The sequence below is a fragment of the Mytilus galloprovincialis genome, chromosome 9 (assembly GCF_965363235.1).
Source record: "Mytilus galloprovincialis chromosome 9, xbMytGall1.hap1.1, whole genome shotgun sequence".
In the NCBI taxonomy this organism is placed as follows: domain Eukaryota; kingdom Metazoa; phylum Mollusca; class Bivalvia; order Mytilida; family Mytilidae; genus Mytilus; species Mytilus galloprovincialis.
This window is the reverse complement of record NC_134846.1, coordinates 60,436,388-60,451,743: the sequence shown is the minus strand read 5'-3', so window position 1 is coordinate 60,451,743 and position 15,356 is coordinate 60,436,388. Positions and strand designations below refer to the sequence as shown.

Sequence of the window (15,356 nt, the reverse complement as noted above, 5' to 3'; positions counted from 1 at the left end):
ATGATGCTGTTCAATTGAAATCTGATTAGCTTTCGGTCATATTCCCTAGAAAAAAGTATGGTTCTTTTTTTCAAAAATAAAAAAGTCATTCAACAAAACTACATCTATAAGGAAAATCAGTAAATAATTTCAAGTACAGATACATGGACACAGTTAAAGATCACCAAGCAAGAATGTGTCTATAGTACACGGATGCCCTTCATCATCATTTTTTATGTTCAGTTGACCGTGAAATTGGGGTCCAAAACCCCTTATTTGGCATTACAATTAGAAAGATCATATCATAGGAAAAATGTGTACAAGTTTCAAGTTGATTGAACTTCAAATTCATTAAAAACTACCTTGACCAAAAACTTTAACCTTAAGCGGGACAGACGGAAGGACGAACAGAATAGACAGTTAAACGAATGGAAGGACAAAAGGATGCACAAACTAGAAAACATAATGCCCATAAATGGGGCATAAAAACATATGGCAATAGTTTACACTGGCCCTATAGCTAAGTGAACAATACAAATGGTTACCATGTTATAAACAGTGGGTGAATTTTTGCTTCACTAATTGTTTTCAATATCCATGCAGTCAAACAAACAAATAATTAATTCAGTTTGTCATTTGCATATTTCAAATAAACTGAAAATTTGTTTGTACATAATTTTATTTAAGTCACTTCATTATCAAATAATGACAATCCTAATATATCATTATCTAAAAAATCACTTTGTTTTGTAATATGATCACAAGATTTCAGTGTATCCTTTGTGTCTATATTGACAGATTCAATATTTTCCTGATCTTTAACTGATTGTTTCTCTGATGACACAGATTCCTCTTTTCCTCCAAATTTTTCAAGAAATTTCTTTTTGACTTTTTCTTTACATTGTTTTTCTATATGACTTTCTGCAGATTTTTGTAATACAGCTGATTTCAAATTTTCAAAAAACCTGTAAAATAAAAATTAAACTTCTGTAAATTCAGATATTATTGTTGAGATTTCATTATTTTAAATAATGCAACTTCAATTATAGTTGCAATAATTAGAACTCACGTTCTGATATCTGTTACATGTATCTGTAAGAAGATTTTGCTGAAATCACAATAAATAGTCTCAATTGTGTCCACTCTTGAAATAATCACAATAATTTCTGCATTTACAGAATGCTGGACGCTACTTTTTGAACTGAGAAATTAAAATTTCCACCTATTGTATGATTCTTTTATTAGGGTTGAGTGGATCAGCAATTTTGTTGGCAGAAATATTCATTCAGAGTTAATCTCCACTTTGGAGTTTTGAAAATAAAATAAAATGTATTTAAACCTACCTACAAACATTTGCAAGAAAATAAAGACAGACCCATTATAATACAGGAATAAGAAATATATATGTCATTGCAATAATATTAGACACAAGAAATAGAAAATTTGAGAATTGGTTCTTCAATTCACAACTTTGCTGAATGAAAAAGGGAAATTGTCCAAATTCATATTTTTCCTAAGAATGTTTATTCTTTTGACCAGACATATAAAACTTTCACGTCGATATTAATACAGTATTTCATGAATAATACCAACCTATCAATCCTTCTGAAGTTCTCCTCCATTTTTTTATTTGCAAGACTGATTAAATATTCAACATACTGAAATATAGAATAATACTTCTTTATTTTTGTCTGATCAAAAGGAATAGAAAAAAAATTCAAAACAGACAAAATTCTTTACATACAAAGTTTAAACATTTCTTTACAGAGTACGTAAAAAACAAGATTAATCATGATGGAATCTGTACAGAATGAAGTATATAAATGCAGAAGAAACTCCTTATAGTTGACAATGCGGTATGGGCTTTGCTTATTGTTGAAGGCCATACAGTGACCTAAAGTTATTAATTCCTGTGTCATTTTGTTTCTTGTGGAGAGTTGTCTCATTGGCAACCATATCACTTCTTCTCTTTATAATATATTATTTGTGCAACACAGATCCTACACCACTAATTGCTCTGTATTGTGTAACACTGTTCTTTGTACTACTGTCATCCTCACGACACATCCTAATGACAGACAACATTGTTATAGTATAAGGAAGTTTAAAAATGTATTGGGTGTATATCATTGTGGCAAATGTTTTTAATTAAAGAACTGCTTGATCAGTATGTCAACTGATCTAAAGGAAGATCTAAAAATATAGAAAATTGTTTTTTTGAAAGGACACTAGGGAACTTCATCAATGATGTTCAAGTACACGCTGATTAATATTTTTATAACAGCTGTATTGTACATACCTCCGTTGAGACCAGTAATTGGCCAGATTGTGACAATGGTACCTCCATAGAATGTGTACTTCTTACTCCCTGTAATTATTAGGTAACTTTAATTTCATTTAAAAAAAATATTTAAAATATATAATAAAGAAACTGATATTTCTTAAACAGTTATGCAAAACCCTGTGTCTCTGGACTACAATTGAAGACGAGACAAAAATCATGTCTGCTTTAATTTTTGTTAAAATTCATCAGTGTACCATATTTCATTCTAAAGGCTTTTTTATTTAAAATTGAGATTTCATTATTTTCTATTTCAATTTACAAATAAATACATGATAAATAGTCAGATTTGTCTTTAAGAATTCAATATATTTTTTTATCATCAATTCAATCACCAAAAATTTATATCCCGGGTAACACTCATTTGCAGTCATGTCTTCTATTTGTCATGTTTGTAACGGGTAACTAATACTTTTTTGTAATCTAGATATTTTGATTTTTTATTGTTTGCAATTCATTCAAGTTGCACCTAAACTTACCTGTGTTCATAAACTTAAGGTTGATCATTTAACTAAATTAAAAGAGTTTAAAATAGGTGCATTTTCAGACCCTACAATAATTCCTTAAACAATATACTGTAGATACTGTAGGTAATATATATATATATCACTGCAGTTACAGCAAAATGACTTGAGTGTGTAGGTAAAAGTAATATCTTTGGCTAGCTTGCTTGTAAGCTAAACCAGGAAATTATTATAAGGTTAACTATACTACCCTCCTTTGGAGTAGTCTAGTCCTACAGACAGATTGGTTATCTGTTGGACTTGTCTACTCTAAAAGGAGGGTAGTATACCTAACCGAACAATGACTTCATGGTTCAGCAAGCAAGCAAGCTCACCAAAGATGTTACCTTTATCTACACACTCAAGTCATTTTGCTATAATGATAAACTTACCTTAGTACAAAAACATTGGTCATCCAACCAGATCAAGGTGAGACAACTCTTATCAGACAGATATGTATAACTTACAATTATGTCTGTATACCAATGATAGTAACATCAAGGTGAGACAACTCTTATCAGACAGATATGTATAACTTACAATTATGTTTGTATACCAATGATAGTAACATCAAGGTGAGACAACTCTTATCAGACAGATATGTATAACTTACAATTATGTTTGTATACCAATAATAGTAACATCAAGGTGAGACAACTGTTATCAGACAGATATGTATAACTTACAATTATGTTTGTATACCAATAATAGTAACATCAAGGTGAGACAACTCTTATCAGACAGACATGTACAACTTACAATTATGTTTGTATACCAATAATAGTAACATCAAGGTGAGACAACTCTTATCAGACAGACATGTACAACTTACAATGATGTTTGTATACCAATAATAGTAACATCAAGGTGAGACAACTCTTATCAGACAGATATGTATAACTTACAATGATGTTTGTATACCAATAATAGTAACATCAAGGTGAGACAACTCTTATCAGAATTATGTTTGTATACCAATGATAGTAACATCAAGGTGAGACAACTCTTATCAGACAGATATGTACAACTTACAATTATGTTTATATACCAATAATAGTAACATCAAGGTGAGACAACTCTTATCAGACAGATATGTATAACTTACAATTATGTTTGTATACCAATGATAGTAACATCAAGGTGAGACAACTCTTATCAGACAGATATGTACAACTTACAATTATGTTTGTATACCAATGATAGTAACATCAAGGTGAGACAACTCTTATCAGACAGATATGTATAACTTACAATTATGTTTATATACCAATAATAGTAACATCAAGGTGAGACAACTCTTATCAGACAGACATGTACAACTTACAATGATGTTTGTATACCAATAATAGTAACATCAAGGTGAGACAACTCTTATCAGACAGACATGTACAACTTACAATTATGTTTGTATACCAATAATAGTAACATCAAGGTGAGACAACTCTTATCAGACAGACATGTACAACTTACAATGATGTTTGTATACCAATGATAGTAACATCAAGGTGAGACAACTCTTATCAGACAGATATGTATAACTTACAATTATGTTTGTATACCAATAATAGTAACATCAAGGTGAGACAACTCTTATCAGACAGATATGTACAACTTACAATTATGTTTATATACCAATAATAGTAACATCAAGGTGAGACAACTCTTATCAGACAGATATGTATAACTTACAATTATGTTTGTATACCAATGATAGTAACATCAAGGTGAGACAACTCTTATCAGACAGATATGTACAACTTACAATGATGTTTGTATACCAATGATAGTAACATCAAGGTGAGACAATTCTTATCAGACAGATATGTATAACTTACAATTATGTTTGTATACCAATGATAGTAACATCAAGGTGAGACAACTCTTATCAGACAGACATGTATAACTTACAATGATGTTTATATACCAATGATAGTAACATCAAGGTGAGACAACTCTTATCAGACAGATATGTATAACTTACAATTATGTTTGTATACCAATGATAGTAACATCAAGGTGAGACAACTCTTATCAGACAGATATGTATAACTTACAATTATGTTTGTATACCAATAATAGTAACATCAAGGTGAGACAACTCTTATCAGACAGATATGTATAACTTACAATTATGTTTATATACCAATAATAGTAACATCAAGGTGAGACAACTGTTATCAGACAGATATGTATAACTTACAATTATGTTTGTATACCAATGATAGTAACATCAAGGTGAGACAACTCTTATCAGACAGACATGTATAACTTACAATTATGTTTATATACCAATAATAGTAACATAACCTACAAGTTCTGTTATCAATAAGCAACTGAACTAATTGCAAAAAATAACATTATCTTTTTGAAGACATTAAACCACAAAAAATTGGGTGTAAAAGAACTGACATAAACAATATGTAAACTTCATACTACCATAAGCCATTTATACATAATATGGACTAGTCTACATCTAAAATATTGAGTATAATGCAACTATAAATGCTGTCACCATAAATCTAGCTTACTTATGTCCCATTTTCTGCAACATATCAAATTTGAGACAAAAATTTAATTGTCCACCAGTACAAGTTCTATTATAAATGTGTAAATATAAACAAACAACACTTACAACAACATATTTTCCTTTCTTTCCAAGACTGATTCCTGAATTCCTGAAGCCAGACTGGACTGCACATTGAAGCTGAAATATAGAAACTCTTGTATTCTAACTAAAAATCTGTACAAATAAATTGATTGGTCAACATTATAAATTATGTGTACTGTCATCTTCTTTTAGGTTTATATTGATTGATAAGAAAAATCTGACTGTTTGAACATACCGAATGCTAATTATATTGAATTCTAAAGAGAAAATATATTCATGGTATAAACATGATAAAAATTATATTGGTATCTATGCATATAATTTAGTGACAGAGTAATAACCATGATATACAGCTTATATCTCTTATGGAGGGGTCCACCATTGGATTGAATGTTTATAACAAGATACAGCTTATATCTCTTATGGAGGGGTCCACCATTGGATTGAATGTTTAAAACAAGATACAGCTTATATCTCTTATGGAGGGGTCCACCATTGGATTGAATGTTTGATATACAGCTTATATCTCTTATGGAGGGGTCCACCATTGGATTGAATGTTTAAAACAAGATACAGCTTATATCTCTTATGGAGGGGTCCACCATTGGATTGAATGTTTAAAACAAGATACAGCTTATATCTCTTATGGAGGGGTCCACCATTGGATTGAATGTTTAAAACAAGATACAGCTTATATCTCTTATGGAGGGGTCCACCATTGGATTGAATGTTTAAAACAAGATACAGCTTATATCTCTTATGGAGGGGTCCACTATTGGATTGAATGTTTAAAACAAGATACAGCTTATATCTCTTATGGAGGGGTCCACCATTGGATTGAATGTTTAAAACAAGATACAGCTTATATCTCTTATGGAGGGGTCCACCATTGGATTGAATGTTTAAAACAAGATACAGCTTATATCTCTTATGGAGGGGTCCACCATTGGATTGAATGTTTAAAACAAGATACAGCTTATATCTCTTATGGAGGGGTCCACCATTGGATTGAATGTTTAAAACAAGATACAGCTTATATCTCTTATGGAGGGGTCCACCATTGGATTGAATGTTTAAAACAAGATACAGCTTATATCTCTTATGGAGGGGTCCACCATTGGATTGAATGTTTAAAACAAGATACAGCTTATATCTCTTATGGAGGGGTCCACCATTGGATTGAATGTTTAAAACAAGATACAGCTTATATCTCTTATGGAGGGGTCCACCATTGGATTGAATGTTCAAAACAAGATACAGCTTATATCTCTTATGGAGGGGTCCACCATTGGATTGAATGTTCAAAACAAGATACAGCTTATATCTCTTATGGAGGGGTCCACCATTGGATTGAATGTTTAAAACAAGATACAGCTTATATCTCTTATGGAGGGGTCCACCATTGGATTGAATGTTCAAAACAAGATACAGCTGATATCTCTTATGGAGGGGTCCACCGTTGGATTGAATGCTTAAAACAAGATACAGCTGATATCTCTTATGGAGGGGTCCACCATTGGATTGAATGCTTAAAACAAGATACAGCTGATATCTCTTATGGAGGGGTCCACCATTGGATTGAATGCTTAAAACAAGATACAGCTGATATCTCTTATGGAGGGGTCCACCATTGGATTGAATGCTTAAAACAAGATACAGCTGATATCTCTTATGGAGGGGTCCACCATTGGATTGAATGCTTAAAACAAGATACAGCTGATATCTCTTATGGAGGGGTCCACCATTGGATTGAATGCTTAAAACAAGATACAGCTTATATCTCTTATGGAGGGGTCCACCATTGGATTGAATGCTTAAAACAAGATACAGCTTATATCTCTTATGGAGGGGTCCACCATTGGATTGAATGCTTAAAACAAGATACAGCTTATATCTCTTATGGAGGGGTCCACCATTGGATTGAATGTTTAAAACAAGATACAGCTTATATCTCTGATGGAGGGGTCCACCATTGGATTGAATGTTTAAAACAAGATACAGCTTATATCTCTGATGGAGGGGTCCACCATTGGATTGAATGTTTAAAACAAGATACAGCTTATATCTCTGATGGAGGGGTCCACCATTGGATTGAATGTTTAAAACAAGATACAGCTTATATCTCTGATGGAGGGGTCCACCATTGGATTGAATGCTTAAAACAAGATACAGCTTATATCTCTGATGGAGGGGTCCACCATTGGATTGAATGTTTAAAACAAGATACAGCTTATATCTCTTATGGAGGGGTCCACCATTGGATTGAATGTTTAAAACAAGATACAGCTGATATCTCTTATGGAGGGGTCCACCATTGGATTGAATGCTTAAAACAAGATACAGCTGATATCTCTTATGGAGGGGTCCACCATTGGATTGAATGCTTAAAACAAGATACAGCTGATATCTCTTATGGAGGGGTCCACCATTGGATTGAATGCTTAAAACAAGATACAGCTTATATCTCTTATGGAGGGGTCCACCATTGGATTGAATGCTTAAAACAAGATACAGCTTATATCTCTTATGGAGGGGTCCACCATTGGATTGAATGCTTAAAACAAGATACAGCTTATATCTCTTATGGAGGGGTCCACCATTGGATTGAATGTTTAAAACAAGATACAGCTTATATCTCTGATGGAGGGGTCCACCATTGGATTGAATGTTTAAAACAAGATACAGCTTATATCTCTGATGGAGGGGTCCACCATTGGATTGAATGCTTAAAACAAGATACAGCTTATATCTCTGATGGAGGGGTCCACCATTGGATTGAATGTTTAAAACAAGATACAGCTTATATCTCTTATGGAGGGGTCCACCATTGGATTGAATGTTTAAAACAAGATACAGCTTAGATCTCTTATGGAGGGGTCCACCATTGGATTGAATGTTTAAAACAAGATACAGCTTAGATCTCTTATGGAGGGGTCCACCATTGGATTGAATGTTTAAAACAAGATACAGCTTAGATCTCTTATGGAGGGGTCCACCATTGGATTGAATGTTTAAAACAAGATACAGCTTAGATCTCTTATGGAGGGGTCCACCATTGGATTGAATGTTTAAAACAAGATACAGCTTATATCTCTTATGGAGGGGTCCACCATTGGATTGAATGTTTAAAACAAGATACAGCTTATATCTCTTATGGAGGGGTCCATCATTGGATTGAATGTTTAAAACAAGATCAAAGTATTTGTTTACACTACATATATGCATGGTGACATCTAAAAAATTAATTGCAACCTTTTATCTTTCAGACATGCATTTCAACCAATTTTTCCTTCATCTAACAGTCTACCGGTAAATAATAGACTTATTACACATAACATGTAATTCAATGTTTAAAAGTACATGTATCTCAGTTAGACTACAAATATAATTTAAGAATAAGTATATTTACCAATAATTGAGCAAAATCAATTGTTCTACACTGTACATGTAGTACAAATGGTTCAAACTTAAAAACACAATCCCCAGTGATGTCTTCTAGAACAGGCATCTGAAAAATAGGTATCATGCTAAATAGGATATTAATCACAAAAGAGAGCTGCTAGAATGATACTAGAAACAGACCTTTTCACTCCTTCAGAGCCCTTATTTAAACAATCAAACTTGATGACAGTTGAACAGAATATAAACTAGGTTTGTAATGATTACTAATGAAATTTATCAGCATTATGAATGATCTGACACATTTTAGATACCCTTATAATGATTGTGGCCAAGTTTGGTTATATTTTGCACAGTACATGCATTTTCAGAGAAAAATTTTGTAAAAGTTAATGACAATGAACAACAGCTGATTATGTTTGTACTAACCATTTGTGATTTGTCTACTAAATCATGACTTGTAAATAACCATTGACATCCCTGTTTGTTAGTTACTTTATCGCTTTCACCTACCTAAAATATATAAAACACAAATATTCGTTATCATATGAGACCACTATATGTCAGCAAGTTGTTAGTTACTTTATCGCTTTCACCTACCTAAAATATATAAAACACAAATATTTGATATCATACGAGACCACTATATTTCAGCAAGTAGTTCGGAACTGTTCCACTTCTAGAAGATGTTTAATACTAATGGATATGGAAAGAAATTTAAATTGGGTCTTTTTTTTTTGTCATCAAATCAAATCAGTGTGAAAGTGTATCTCAATTAATCATGTTAATCAATGCAAAAAAAAAAACAATCTAATTAAAATTAAATCCTTTAATTGCTCCTGTTCTGATATGTCGCGCATCAAGGTTGATGCGCGACATATCAGAACAGGAGCAATTAAAGGATTTAATTTTAATTAGATTGAAAAAAAACCTGGTTTATGATTGGCAATTTGGAACCATAGCTAGGCTTTGGCAAAGAACAATAAAAGCTTGTGTCATGCCACTTTGGCATCTAGGGTCCTCTGGCACCATGGTAAGTGTAATAGTGAAATTTACCGCGTTAAGGCTGTGTAAAATATGAACATATTTGAGTAGGCAGTTTCAAGTAGAAATCTAATTCCATACGCTTTATCCATTGGTAATCTACCATCCTAGGTTAGGGTAAGGGTTTAGGGTCACATTTAGTGTTAATGATTAGGATTAGGCTTATGATACAATGTAGGTTTAGGGTTAGGATTAAAAGGCAATATATGTAGCCGACAGCTGTGTCAAACCTAATCTAGTGCTGTAGGCTGTGTCAAAGACAACTATAGCGCTGATGTGTCTATGTGTCTAGGCATACATTATATTTGATACAGGTCTCAATGTGTCTATATAATGTTGATTTGTCTATATGGCATGAGTCTATGTGTCTGTGATTGGACACTACATTAACAGACATACATTATATTTCATACAGGTCTCATACATATCCTTGCTGCTATATGAATATGTAATTGGGTAAAGAACTAACACTACACTGAACCATGGCCACCGAGCACGGGACAGGGTTGGCAAAAACCCTGGTTTTATGAGTATTGCCCAGCCCAGTGGGAAATACTGGGAAAACACGGGTTTTGCTGGGTTTTACTGGGCAATACTGGGTAATATAAAATACTGGTTTGAATTTCAAAGAGGATTCAGTAATCAAACACAAATGCAATACATTTCAGATATATATAAACATATTTTTATTTATAAATAAGTTTACTTGTTTGAGAGTCTTATGATACATACATGTACAAAAGTACAAGTGTATACATCTGAGAAAGAGTTATTCTAACCACTCTGATAAAAAATATTTTTTTCAAATATATAACTAGTATAAAGAATTTAAGCATTACATGTACATGTAAGGAAAATTACTTTGAAATAATTTATATATGTACAAATGTACAAAACTAATTATTCAGATTACAACACAAATATGTTTATATAACAATAATCGGTCTTTTCATTTCTATAAGAGTTAATGACGAGACCCTGTAGGCTGTTTATTTAGCAATCATGATTGCGTATATAGCAATTTAATTTACAATTCACTTAAACACTGCAATAAAGTGTTAAGATTATTGAAACAATGCTTGGATATTAACGAGGAATCCTAAATTGTGCAAATATTGTATTTTTCCTACATAGAATTTATGTGGAGAAGAGAATGAAATTGTTTTCAATCTTCTAGAAATGACTCTCAATGGTTATCTATATAAAATGTATATATTTAGCTATAATACTATGAAACTACAACAAGTCTTTACTATTTTGTGTTGAAATAAGCTTAAACCAGATGCTCCGCAGGGTGAAGCTTTATACGACCGCAGAGGTTGAACCCTGAACGGTTGGGGCAATTATGGACACAACATTCAAGCTGGATTCAGCTCTAAATTTGGATTGTGATTAAATAGTTGACACAGCATAGGTTTCTGACACAGAATGAATGTGGTCTAATGAACTTAAAATATTTTTTTTGCCTTTGAGCAATTCACTATGCTGTTGAATATTAATCCTCTCAAAAAAATGTTTGAAGAAATTTTCTTTTTATTTATGAAATCTGAAATAAGAAAAATTTAACCCCCCACCCCCATTTGTTTTCACATCCCCCTTTCCCTTTTTCCAAAACTGATCTCAATTCAAATTTCTAATGGAGTTTGCAACAATAACTACTCATTTAAATACATTGTACATCATAAAATATTAAAATGTAAAATAAAGTGCTTGTTATCACTGAATGGTAAAGATTGTTTTAATTTATCAGTTGGTAGAAAAAGTGAATATACATTGTATATTGTATAAAACAATGATTTAAGTTGATTCAACTACTATTCTGGACAAAGAAAGATAACTCCAATTTAAATTGCAATTATATATTTCTTGCTATTGCGCAATACTGAGTAATTGAAAATATTTGCTATTGCACAATACTGTGCAATTGAAGATTTCTTGCTATTGCGCAATACAAATGTACTGTGCAATTGAAAATTTCTTGCTATTGCACAATACTGTGCAATTGAAGATTTCTTGCTATTGCTGAATACTGTGCAATTGAAAATTTCTTGCTATTGCACAAAACTTAATATAATAATTTTGGATCCTGATTTGAACCAACTTGAAAACTGGGCCCATAATCAAAAATCTAAGTACATGTTTAGATTCAGCATATCAAAAAAGCCCAAGAATTCAATTTTTGTTAAAATCAAACTTAGTTTAATGTTGGACCCTTTGGACTTTAATGTAGACCAATTTGATAATGGGACCAAAAATTAAGAATCTACATACACAGTTAGATTTGGCATATCAAAGAACCCCAATTATTCAATTTTTGATGAAATCAAACAAAGTTAAATTTTGGACCCCGATTTGGACCAACTTGAAAACTGGGCCAATAATAAAAAATCTGAGTACATTTTTAGATTCAGCATATCAAAGAACCCCAAGGATTCAATTTTTGTTAAAATCAAACTAAGTTTAATTTTGGACCCTTTGGACCTTAATGAAGACCAATTTGAAAACGGGACCAAATATTAAGAATCTACATACACAGTTAGATTCGGCATATCAAAGAACCCAAATTATTCAATTTTTGATGAAATCAAACAAAGTTCAATTTTGGACCCTTTGGGCCCCTTATTCCTAAACTGTTGGGACAAAAACTCCCAAAATCAAACCAAACCTTCCCTTTATGGTCATAAACCTTGTGTTTAAATTTCATAGATTTCTATTTACTTATACTAAAGTTATTGTGCGAAAACCAAGAATAATGCTTATTTGGGCCCTTTTTTGGCCCCTAATTCCGTAACTGTAGGAACTAAAACTCCCAAAATCAATCCCAACCTTCCTTTTGTGGTCATAAACATTGTGTTTAAATTTCATTGATTTCTATTCACTTAAACTAAAGTTATAGTGCGAAAACCAAGAAAATGCTTATTTTGGCCCTTTTTGGCTCCTAATTCCTAAAATGTTGGGACCAAAACTCCCAAAATCAATCCCAACCTTTCTTTTGTTGTCATAAACCTTGTGTTAAAATTTCATTGATTTCTATTCACTTTTACTAAAGTTAGAGTGCGAAAACTAAAAGTATTCGGACGAAGACGACGACAGTATTCCCCATTTCAGGGAGTATTGCCCAGTAAAACCCGGGCGCGTAATACTTTGTCAACCCTGGCACGGGAGATAACAATGAATGCATTATACAGTGAGTATAATTTAGTCATTGTTGTTAGTTGTCACTCACACCAAAAAACATCAAGTTTAAGCTACCACTTTCACGGACTTCACCACACTGTTGATTATGACCACTTAAGGAGGCCATGTGGGTAGCTAATGACAGTAATGAATAAATATTAGGCACTGGCTACAGTTACATGGAAATGTAACAATAATAAAAATATTATTGTTACATTTGAGACTAAATGCCGGAATGCATGGCTGGGTAAGGACCTAATTAATTAGGAATGTAACAATAACTATTGAGGCTACGGTTACATAGCGTTATTGTTACATGAAAAACAGCAATGTACGATGGAGGCCCCTCATGGGGGGGTCCTAGTAATCACATAATCACCATTTTTTTGCCAATATAATCACATAATCATTAAATATTTGCTTATCTTTAGTAATCAAATAATCATAAACTAAAAATACAGTCCTAGGTAATCAAATAATCATGAAATATTTGGCTTAATAATCAAATAATCATTAAAAAAACGGCCAAGTAATCACATAATCAAAAACCCCATGAGGGCCCTCACGATGGGACTTGTAATATGTACTAAATAATAAAATTTGATGAAATCAATTTTATATTTACAATACATAAGATTATTACAACGTCTGTATCGCATAATGTGCAATTTCATTCTGCGATATTCCTTTTCAAAGACAACTTACATGTAGCAGTCAAGCAAACTTTGCTTTTGATGTATCAAGATTGGTAATTAGGAATCTCTTTATCCATTGTTCAAGTATAATGACAGTAATAATAGTAGGTGTGCACTTTTCTCAGCCTGAGTTCTCAACAACAAATCATAGTACTATATTTTTGGCCTTTGGAACTACTAATCTGAAGTAGTACCTTTAAGAACATCACTGAAACCATTCATATGTAAAACTATTTAAACACCATTTGTTGAATAATAATATTTACCAAACATCATTATTACAAGTATTATTTAGTACATATGAAAGAATTAAGCAACACAACTATATAAGATTTAAATTTAAGAAATCCAGCGTACATTGCTGTTTTTCATGTAACAATAACACAATGTAACCGTAGACTCAATAATTATTGTTACATTCGTAATTAATCGGTTCCTTACCCAACTTTGCATTCCGGCAATTAGTCTCTGATGTAACAATAATATTTTTATTATTGTTACATTTCCATGTAACCGTAGCCAGTGCCTAAATATAATTTACAACTATTTTTTGTTGTTTGTGGTCTTACACTATCATCAAACAGAATTATTCTTCCCGAACAAGAACTGGTAGTGAAATAATCTTTCTGGTTATTAATGAAAATAGATAAATCGATAATTTTAACATCTATTGAGCCTTTTCTACTAAAATCTACTCCTGAAATTGCAGAATTTTTTTGTTTCTCAAAAATTTCCATTTCTTCAATGTCAATCTGTTTCTTGGTATAATCATCTGTCCTTACGTAATATACAAACTGTTTAGTGATAACGATTACAACAAAATAAATACCAGAGTTTATTTCGGATGGTGTTGGGTATTTTTCCGGAATGGATCATTTTTGTCCACTTTTTCGCCAGAAGCAAAAATTGAAACTGAAAGAGCTTCTACTATATTCCACGAGATATGGGACCAATACATGGATTACTCATAACTTCATAAGATGCTCCTTAAGGGCATACGATACAGTTTTCAGTGATCCTGTATTTACAGTTTAATGAAAATTTCCATATAGTCTAGTTTTTGCCTGCTTAAATCAAATATGTAATAAAAAATATACCTTCATGTGCTACTTTTTTAGTTAAATGAGGTCGAAATTATGTATATTTGCTCAAAATTCGGATTTGTGGCCGTATTTCTCTTTCGAAAGAGAGCCATAACTTTTTTGTTTTAAAAGATAAACACAAATTGTTTTTTGTTAGATAATTTGTAATTTTTTTATTTTATAAGTATCCCAACAAATTATGCATTTTTTATTTCAGAAATAACTCATATTCATCAAATGGTCATGAATTAAGAAAAAATCGTATTTGTTTGCTGTATATTTATCAAAATTAAAAAAAATCCTCTATTTACAGTTGTATAAAATTTGGCCACATGATCTCCCTGCAAAATGAAACAAAATGTCGTTTTGAAAAATAGGGGTCCATGTACTCGTTTTCAAATCAAATCAGTTTGAATAATCAAAAATAGTCGAAAAATGCATCTTTTCCCGATATGTCATAGTTTGACGTCGCGAAAATAACATTTTACGTTAGCAACGTCATTACCTCCCCTGTAACTGTATTGTATG

At 32.1% G+C, this 15,356-nt stretch overlaps 1 protein-coding gene across 3 annotated transcripts; it reads right to left on the bottom strand.

Annotated features, from left to right (window-relative positions):
- Positions 1–640: 640 nt before the first annotated feature.
- On the bottom strand, positions 641–14,525 carry LOC143045492 (tRNA wybutosine-synthesizing protein 3 homolog). Of its 3 annotated transcripts, none has more exons than XM_076218038.1 (7): positions 14,316–14,525; positions 9,260–9,343; positions 8,841–8,939; positions 5,456–5,527; positions 2,279–2,347; positions 1,573–1,637; positions 641–944 (listed from the first exon to the last, which is right to left on the bottom strand). In XM_076218038.1, the coding sequence occupies exons 1-7, from the start codon at positions 14,481–14,483 to the stop codon at positions 662–664; spliced, it is 840 nt and encodes a 279-aa protein (XP_076074153.1). In that variant the 5' UTR covers positions 14,484–14,525; the 3' UTR covers positions 641–661. The 3 variants fall into 3 exon arrangements, with proteins under 3 accessions (XP_076074153.1, XP_076074155.1, XP_076074154.1); XM_076218040.1 differs by lacking the exon at positions 14,316–14,525 and adding an exon at positions 14,188–14,262; XM_076218039.1 differs by lacking the exon at positions 14,316–14,525 and adding an exon at positions 13,101–13,206.
- Between the last annotated feature and the right edge of the window lie 831 nt (positions 14,526–15,356).